The 10339-nt window shown below is 30.9% G+C and overlaps 1 protein-coding gene across 1 annotated transcript; it reads left to right on the top strand.

Moving 5' to 3' along the window:
* Positions 1 to 2664: 2664 nt before the first annotated feature.
* LOC112707312 (G-type lectin S-receptor-like serine/threonine-protein kinase At4g27290) lies at positions 2665 to 6677 on the top strand. Its single transcript, XM_025758992.3, has 7 exons — positions 2665 to 4093; positions 4202 to 4342; positions 4804 to 4964; positions 5149 to 5359; positions 5627 to 5864; positions 5963 to 6113; positions 6267 to 6677. The coding sequence occupies exons 1-7, from the start codon at positions 2812 to 2814 to the stop codon at positions 6570 to 6572; spliced, it is 2490 nt and encodes an 829-aa protein (XP_025614777.1). The 5' UTR covers positions 2665 to 2811; the 3' UTR covers positions 6573 to 6677.
* Positions 6678 to 10339: the final 3662 nt, after the last annotated feature.

Here is a 10339-nt window from a genome sequence, read left to right on the forward strand (position 1 = left end):
TAATCAGAACAGTAAACATTGAAAGGCAAGCACACGATATGATTGTACTAAATAAAGAGATTTATGAGTATGTAGGTTTTGCAATTAGAATTAGAGAGAGAAAAGTGAGAAAACTGTAAGATTAGTGAACATTACCTTCAATAATTTTTCGTGTTTTTTTTTCTGTCTTTGTTGTTGAAGATTTCGAATTCAATTTTAAAACTTCCTTGACTTTTCGCGACGATTTTAAGAGATTTTGATCCTTATTTAAATTTTGAGCATTGCAGTTTTGCTTGAGGAAAAAGAATCGTTTGCCATAATGGTTTTTGCGCTATTCAAGAGTTGGGAGAAGTGTGTGTTTATACGTTATCGAAATTGAGGGTTGTTTTTGTTGGGTTGGGCCAATTTGTATGAACTTATATGCTAAAAAACTTATATATGTAACACATCTATTAGAGTTATTCTTAATTTATTAGCATTAACTTGTGAGTAGAGTTTATATCTATAATTATTTTGTGTATCCTCTAATTATTTCTAATTATATTTATAAACTTAGTATTTAAAGAATTTTAATTTGATTATAATATTTGACTTAACTATTTTAATAAAATGGTTAATTTTATATAGATTATCTTTTAAAAAATATACATCAGACAATATATATATATATATATCATGAAATTTGTATAATTTCAGAGTATTTGATTTTACCCAATTATATATATATATATATATATATATATATATATATATATATATATATATATATATATATATTAGAAAATTAGAATATTTTTAGTATTCATTTATATATTTTGAACTTATGAAAGATATTGAAATATTTTATAATTTAGAATGGATTTATTTAAAAAATATTATTTAATGTAATGATGTGTATCTGAAATAAATTAATGTTAAGTTTACTTGAACTACAATATAAACCAATTTAAAAATAATATCGAATAAAAATATTAAGTCCGACTAAGTTTTGTATATCCTTAACTATAGTTATGATAACTATATGACCCCATAAAAGTATTAATAATAAAAACTATACTTTTAATTTCAAATATATTTTTTAAATATTATCATCATTTTATAAACGCCGTAAATTCGCCTTATTTCTTTACCAATAAAATAGTCATATTCAAAGGCACGTTTGCCGTACCACGTTGAATGTCTTCTTATCCTAAGGCTATAAAACATTAAAACCATAGAAAAATCAAGGCTCGTAGCTTGACCATGGCTAAAAGATTTGACAAGTGCATTTAGTATATTTAAGAAAGTTTTAACTCTAAGACTGCAATCCTAAAGCTAGAATTAGTGAGTGCCGGTAGGCATGAAATACCCTAAAGTATTATTGAATCTAAATCAGGTGTACGTCGGTGAAAGGCTATTAAACAGAGATATTTTATTCAGTTATTGTACTTGTATATTGAATATATTTTGGGTGCAACACTCATTGCACGCTTCTCTGATATGTTTGTTGTGTTCAATGGTGTTGTATTTAATTGTATTTTAATAAAAAATTATTTTTTATTAATTACATATTAGTGTATTTAATTTTATTTTTAATATATATATTTTAAATAAATTTAAAAATAATATATATTATTATTTATTAAAATAAAAATATTTTAAATATTTTATCTATTTAAAAAAAGATATTAAAAATAATTAAATAATTTAATTTATATTTTAATATTAATAAAATATTAAAATATTATTATAATTTATTTAAAAAATACTTTATATTTTATATATATATGTGTATTCTCGTGTCTTATAAAATTTTAAAATTTGTGTGTATCCCATGTTTATATCAGTGTTTGTGCATCATACGTCAAAGATTTTATTTTAAATTTGGCTGTTTAAAAGGTTTGACCAAATTTAAAATTTATTTAAAAAAATAACAAAACTTTTTATCACTTTTGCAAAAATTTTAATTATGTTACAATAGTGTATTAATAATACCAAAGTATTTATTAATCTATATCTTTTAATAAATTAAAAATATGTAATAATAATAAATTTAAAATTAGTCAAGATCATAAATATAATATATTAAAACTAAAAGGTCATAAGATTCAACTTATGGATTCAACAAAATAGTTTCTTTTTTTATAGATTATATATGATATGATGTATGATGAAGGAAATTTTAGAAAAAAAAAATATATACCAGCTTTCTTTTCTATTTTTATTATATACACTAGTATATTAATAGACACACATTAATCCACCTTTTTGTAAATTAAGTATGAAGAATAATAATACTTCAAAATTAGTTAAGATGATAAATATGTTATACTAAAATTAAAAAGTCCTGAATTTAATTCTTGGTGTTAATAACTTTTTTATAGATTATATATGACAAAGAGTATTTTGCCAAAGAAAAATTGTATTCCAACTCTCATATTCTCATTATATATATAGTATAGAAGTATAGATATAGATTTTTATTTAATAAATTAAATATAGATATGATCATATGAATGATTGGCTTAGTACATTAATTAGAAAGTAAGAAATAAGTTTAAAATAAACAATATGAATCTCTATTTAAATCCTAATAAAGCAATAAATTTTTAGGCATAACAAGTAAGTCAGTATATGAAACATAAAAAATTAATAATAATTAGTCTATTTTAAATATTGATGACGGTCATTACTTTGAATTTGAACAAGTATGTTCGTAACGCAATTAATCTAACTTTGCCAGTCTAAGAATGTCAGCTAGTGTGTGCTGCATCTTATCTCTAGTTCTTTATCTACTAATCCTCTAACAAAATAAGCAACGACAATTTAAAAAAGAAAAAAAAGTAAGCACCAATGGAAAGGTTTCCTTTGTTTCTATTGTGCTTCTCATTGATGCACGATGCTGCCATTTCCAGTACAATACAAAGCATTAGTACTACACAGTCCCTGACTGATGGTGACACCATGGTTTCAGCCGGTGGAACCTTTGCAGTTGGATTCTTAAGTATTCCAGAAGGTTCCAAGAACCGTTACCTCGGGATATGGTACAATAAAGTGCCATCTAGAACAGTACCATGGATTGCCAATAGAAACGCTCCACTTAATGACTCGTCCGGGGTCTTGAAGATCACTGCCAATGGAACTCTTGCTCTTCATACTCATAACGACACCATCATTTGGCATTCCAACTCATCAGGAATCGCGCAGCGACCGGTTGCAGTGCTTTTGGATTCAGGGAACCTGGTTGTGAAGGAAGATGGGAGCAATGATGATGATTTGAAGAGTTTCATTTGGCAGAGTTTTGATTACCCTTATGACACGCTACTGCCAGGGATGAAACTGGGAAGTGACTTAACTACAGGCCTTACAAGGTACCTAACATCACCGATTAGCTCTGATGATCCTTCTGAAGGTAGCTATACTTTGCAGCTTGATATTGTTGGATATCCACAATTTTGTATAAGAAATGGCGAATCCAGGACATATTGTGCTGGACCTTGGAACGGTGTTCGGTTCGGCGGAATTCCCCAGTTAAAACATAATACTATATACACCTATTACTTTGTTTACAACAAGGAAGAGATATATTACTCATATGAGCTTGAGAATAGCGCTGTATATTCAAGGTTTGTGCTAACCGCAGACGGATCAATGATTCGTTATGTGTGGAGTGTTACGAATAAGAGTTGGAGTGTCTATCTAACATTACCAACTGATATCTGTGATGATTATGGTAAATGTGGAGCATATGGTATCTGTAATGTAGCCAATTCCCCTGTATGTGGTTGCTTATTGACAGGATTTGAACCTAAAGTCCCTGAAGAATGGAATCAGACGGATTGGTCTGATGGTTGTGTTCGAATCAATAAATTGAATTGCCAGGATGATGGATTTGTACAGTTGTCTGGTTTGAAGTTACCAAACACACAAAGAGCATCAGGGTTAAATAATAGCATGAGTCTTGAGGAGTGTGCTAATTTATGCATGAAGAATTGTTCCTGCACGGCTTATGCTTCCTTGGATATCAGGAATGGAGGAAGCGGGTGTTTATTCTGGTATGATGAGCTGATAGATATTAGAGTTCTGAGTGATCCACAGCAAGATCTTTTTGTCAGAATGTCAAGGAAAGATATAGGTATAGAAATTCGTCTCACAATTTAACAAGTTCCTTCTTTCTATATTTCTTTTTGCATTGTTTTCTTAGTTGTAAATGTTCAATTGTATTTTTTATTTTTTTTCCTAGATGAAATTATGAAGTCAAAACATAAATCCAAGAACAAGAAGGTGCTGATTATTGCTTTCAGCTCAGTCATATCGGTAGGAATTTTGATCCTATGCCTATCCTTCATCGTATATAGAAGAAAGAAGAACAAGATAAACTATAGTAAGTCACTTCTGCAGCCTCATGTTTCATGACTTTCCTTCAAAATTATTTCTGTCAGACAAATTAGTTCCTTCATCGGCTTTAATAAAATTTTTAATATGCATACTAGACAAAGTCACTAATAAATTTTATTAGAAAATAATTAGGTCTCAAAAATTATCATTATAAGAGTCTCCCTTATGCAGGGATCAATTTGCCTCAAGAATTTCTAGAGTAACTAAAATTTGTTTGGAACCATAGTGTCAGATCTAATTATTAGAAAATTAACGTATAGTTGAATTTGATGTAAATTTACAATAATATTATAACATTAGGGATAAATGGAGGCTCCATAGTAAGTAGCAACAGGATTATCTAGCAACATATTTTAAGAGGCATGAGAAAATCTAATCCAAAGATTTCTGCAATCTTTCATCTGCCATGCTATTTTTGTTCTTTTCTTAATGTTTACTGCTTTGTAGGAAGCATGAGACACAGTACAGAAAGATATGCACATGCAATAGAAGACCAGGAGGAAGACCTTGATCTACCATTGTTTGATATGGCTACACTTATTTCTGCAACCAATAACTTCTCCACCAATAACATATTAGGAAAAGGTGGTTATGGAACTGTTTATCAGGTAATATATATCAGACAAAATATCAGTACATGAACTTGGAATTTCAAAATCTTGCTATATAATCTGTTCTCTTCAGCCACTTGTGCTTGTAAGTTAAAATGGTTAGTGCTTTATACTTAATAGTATGAACTTAAGCATATTGTTTCTAAAAGTGGATATTCGCATCAAATACCGCAATATTCAGGGTACACTGAAAGATGGAAGAGAAATAGCTGTTAAGAGGCTCTCAGAAAATTCTAGACAAGGTCTTCAAGAGTTCAAAAGTGAAGTAATGAATGTAGTCAAACTTCAGCACAGGAATTTGGTGAAGCTTCTAGGGTGTTGCATTCAAGCAGAAGAAAGGATGCTGATCTATGAGTTTATGCCAAATAAAAGCTTGGACTACTTCATATTTGGTTTGTTTCTAAGTAGATACTTTAGTTTTGATTTTTATTTACCAACAATTATTTTCTAGTTTGGGTAATAGATCTACATGCACATAAGTTCCATGGTTCCTAGGACATTTTCTCTTGACATGTTAAGGGCAATACTGTTTCTTCTAAAACATTGTGGGATATGTTGTTCCCCTAAAAGAATATGTTCAAAATTTGAGCTACAAATACTACTTTAATCTGAAACTCAGCCTTACTTTCTTTTTTCCTTTATATATATATATATAAAAGATAAACAAAGAAGCATGCAACTACTTTGGCCTCAGCGTTTCCTTATTATTGTTGGGATTGCACGGGGTGTTCTCTATCTCCATCAAGATTCAAGACATAGAATAGTTCACAGAGATCTCAAGGCTAGCAATGTTCTACTAGATGACGAAATGAACGCCAAAATCTCTGATTTTGGACTAGCCAGAAGCTTTAAAGGAAATGAAAATGAAGCAAACACAACAAGAGTTGTTGGAACTTAGTAAGTAATTGATTACTTAACATGTTTCTATATATATATAGAGAGAGAAAATTCCTGCCTTGTTCTGAAGCTTATACCTGTATGTTGATGTTTTGTAGTGGCTATCTATCTCCAGAGTACCTAATTGATGGAATTTTCTCAACAAAGTCTGATGTTTATAGCTTTGGTGTGCTTGTACTAGAGATAGTAAGTGGAAAAAGAAATAGAGGGTTCAGTGATAAAAATCATCGCTTTAATCTTCTCGGACATGTAAGCTTAACTTTTGTTTGTTATTCATATCTATTTTGTTCATTACAAACCAAATAATATGTGTTCCTTCACCTAATTCATGTCCTAACTCTACCTGGTGTGACAAAACTTGTTATTGTATTAAGTATTAACTAAATAAATGGACACATACAGGTATGGACACTCTTCATGGATGGTAATTGTTCAGAAATAATCGATCCGTCCATCAGAAATTCCTCCGAATTATCTGGAGTCATAAGAGTACTTCATGTGGGTCTACTTTGTGTTCAACAGAATCCAGAAGACAGGCCAAGCATGGCACATGCTCTTATGATGCTGAGTAGCGAATGCACACTGCCTCAACCGAAAATGCCAGGATTCTTTACCGAGAGAGATCCTGTTGGTGACACTTCTTCATCAAGCAATAGTAAACTAGTGTCATTTAATGAAGTCACTGTTACTGTGGTGCATCCACGGTAGATTCTGTTTCTTAAATCATGATTAGCTGAATTCAGCACGTTAGATAACATTTCATGACAGTAGCACAGATTCCTTTTACAATAATACAGAAATTTTATACTGTGATGTTTAGGGGATTTTGTTAATTGATTACATGTTTGTTATATGCTATTTTAAGGACTAAGGTTATGATTCATGGGAACAGACATAAATATAATAAATGTAAATAATATTGAGTATTAGACATATATAGAGAAAGTATATATACATATACGCATATAAATCTAGTAAAAATATAGTACTCACACTAGTGTTTGTGTTTCAGTCCAAAAATTTGAAAGTATATTCCGCAAAAAGTCATAATAAATAGAGAAAATAACAAATAGGTTCTTGATTTTTTGGTCTGCGGATATTTCCTTGAGAATTTGAAATTACATTTAAGTTCCTGACTTTCTCAAAATCTAGACATACCGATCCCTGGGTCTAATTTGTTCCATTTTAAAAATTCTCCCACATGTGCATCCGTATATCAGTCAGGCCAATACAACGGAAGCCATGTTTGATTTTTTCGTTGGGTCTACCAGATTCAAGTGAACAAAGGGATCAATGTGTCCAAATTTTGAGAAGGTCAAAGATTTAAATGTATTTTCAAATCGTTTGGAATTTAAATGTTCGCAGGCCAAAAGGTCAAGGACCTATTTGTCATTTTCTCTAATAAATAACTCTACCAAGTTGCAGAAGCCAAACAAATAAGCACGCCATGACGTCAACCAATTCACACAACAAGAAATAAAAACCATACAAAGTTTCCACAACTCATGAAACATTGGCAGACCAAATGATCTTGGTTAAAATTTTCTGAGATAAACAGTTAAATGGTAAAATATCTAGTTATTAATACATAATTTTCATATCTTTTCAGTAAGCAGATTCAAGATTAATAAACTAATAAGGCAATTGAAATTAGCAGTTATTAACTCAAGACTCCCCCATGTTTTTCTGTCATGAAGATTCCACATTTAAGAGACATTACTGCTTCCTTTCATAAGAGACTTACTTATCACGAAACATTTCTTCTTTTCCTTTCATTATTACCATCTCCATTTCAATTGGTTCATCAATGAAATAGCTAGTCATCCTATATTTAACCAATAACAAACATAACGTGATAGATGGGACACGTTAAAGGAATAATGTCATGTATCATATTCAACAGACATTGAAATGCACGAGCACCACTGCCGCTTGACAGTTGACTCGGTATGTAAGACCATAGAAAAGTCATGACCGTTGCTTGATACTGTAATTCAGAAGTGAATTTATTATATTAGGAATGTTTTTAACTCTTGGAATAGACTGCAATCCTAAGAGTAGTGTGTGCCACATGTCTTAGCTCTGTACACTAATTATCAGGTCTTGAGGCCTAATACCACATAATAACGTCTAAAATCTAAAATAAATCACTTAATTATTCATAACAATATATATGTTCAGCAAACATTGAGGCACAATAAACCACAGGCATACCAAGTTGCACAAGCCATGCCAATAAGCACGGCATTGTAGTCAACCAATCCACCAAACAAGAAATAAATAACCATCCAAAGTTTGCACAAGTCATGGGAATATTTGTAGACCAAATAATTAACGTGACATTCTTCAATGAGATAAAGAGTAAAATACATAAGCATCTAATTACACATAATTGTTCATGTCTTTCCAATAAGTAGATTTAAGAGTAATAAACTAACAAGGCAATTAAGAAAGTTTCCAACTGTCGCTATAAGCTAACTGACTAAGCATGCCTGCTAATGTGCTTGGATTTCAGCTTCTAGCTGTTTATCACTTTATCTACTGATAGCAATAAACAAAACATTAATTGAAAGTTTCACCTTGTTTCTGTTATGCTTTTCATTGCTGCATGATACAGCAGTTTCCATTTGTCATGGCCCGAACCTAGCAGTTTTCATTTGTCATGGCCCAAACCTGGCCATGACTGGCGCTCAAGGGACAAGTCCCTCAGTAAGCCAAACGACCAAATTGTCAGAAAAATAGACAGAATTTCCTCTGTTTCAAAGACCTTACCAACATAAATATTAACTCCCTGTATCAATAATAAACATCCATTTCCACAGACAACAACAGCATATTCCAACTATATCCACAACCACATATATCCAAAATACGCATTTTATATATATATATATATATATATATCAAGTTGATAACTAGAGTATATAGTTAAATACATAAGTCTTACATAACCAACTTATAATTGCTATCTAAACAGTTCAAGATTTCGAAATAAAATAACCCACATGAGGATCCTGCCTATGACATATGGAGCATTGACATAATCTAAATTTTTGAACAGAGGTTCCATTACATAATCACTTAGCCCTTGGAAAGAAAAATGGCTCACCGAAATGACTAAGATCTACTAAGGGTAGGTGGAATGGAACCTGGAATGACTCCTGTATCTGAAAAATATGGGAATATAATAGGGTGAGTTTTGCAACTCAGTGAGTAAACATTACATTTATAACCCACACGAGACAATATAGAGTTTACCTTAAAAATTATATTTCTTTTCAGAGATGAGAAATTCATATTAATTAGTTATGCAAACAAATAAATAAATAGTTAAGCAGATGAACTGAAATGAGAGTTCTCATTCCAGAAGTCAAATCAAATCAAATATTACACACCTAGGGCGGCTCCACCTCTAAGGGTAGCCTTTTCCTCTAGTGTGCCCGTACGGTATAACAGATCCAACGTGTGGCCTACACGTTAGGCTAGCAACGCCCCTGCTAGCTGAGGTCTGAGCCAGATGCATCTAGGTTAACGTTATAACCGCCGTTAACTACGGTTTTTTAGTCAGAGTCTCCCAAACCAATCCAACCAAATCACTTATAAAAATCTCTAACACATATAATGTACTACTAAATTCCATAGCAAATCCAATATATGTAAGATTGCATACTAAAATTTTTATTTAAAATTCAATAAAGTCAAATAAGAAAACATGTATGCTTTACAAAATATATAAATATCGTCTCGTGTGTATTTTTATAAAATTATAAGTTTAACAAATCAATATTTATTTTCAAAAATTCAAAAATCACAATAATCAAATATTTTTAAACTACAAAAATAATAATTCAACATAAATATTGATAATAATATATTTAAAAACAATTATAGATATAATATCCACTCACAACTTGATTCCAAAAAATCAGAAGCAACTCTGAGCGCGTCAACGAGCTACCAAATGATGTCCAATAATTCTACAACTCTAAAAATATGACAATAATGATATTTGTGAGCTACTAATATTGTTAATTAACATAATCTTACTCACCTTAACAAAAGCACTAAATTTTCTAACCCTAAGAACCCTAATTCGAATTTATACATACCCATAAATATAGAGATGACAAAAATTGAGAATATGGTTAATTATTGAGTCAAAGAGTTACCTTGAAGCCTCAATAATAATTGGAACTCAAAGTTGAATGCTTCTTTCACTCATTAAGTTGGCATTCCATGATTTGGGATTTTGAGAAAATGAGATTTTGAATAAATAGAGACAGAGTATAAAAAGAAAGGAAGGTAAAATGATGAAGATGAGTTTGATGATATTGGGTGGTTGATTGCAAGGAGAAGAGATGAGAAATTGTAGTTGAGAAGGGAAGAGAAGAGAAGAGGGGATTTCTAGTGTTCTTGTTAGGAAGAAATAAAAAGGAAAATGAAAGAAAGAAGGGATTGTTGAAGGGGGGGAGCAG

The sequence above is a fragment of the Arachis hypogaea genome, chromosome 8 (genome assembly GCF_003086295.3).
Source record: "Arachis hypogaea cultivar Tifrunner chromosome 8, arahy.Tifrunner.gnm2.J5K5, whole genome shotgun sequence".
Classification (NCBI taxonomy): domain Eukaryota; kingdom Viridiplantae; phylum Streptophyta; class Magnoliopsida; order Fabales; family Fabaceae; genus Arachis; species Arachis hypogaea.

Excerpts from the sequence above, each read along its gene's own strand:
- LOC112707312 (XM_025758992.3), top strand. The coding sequence starts at position 2,812 with ATGGAAAGGTTTCCTTTGTTTCTATTGTGCTTCTCATTGATGCACGAT. Across the intron at positions 4,094-4,201 it reads AATGTCAAGGAAAGATATAG|ATGAAATTATGAAGTCAAAA; the intron begins GTATAGAAATTC and ends TTTTTTTCCTAG. Across the intron at positions 4,343-4,803 it reads GAAGAACAAGATAAACTATA|GAAGCATGAGACACAGTACA; the intron begins GTAAGTCACTTC and ends ACTGCTTTGTAG.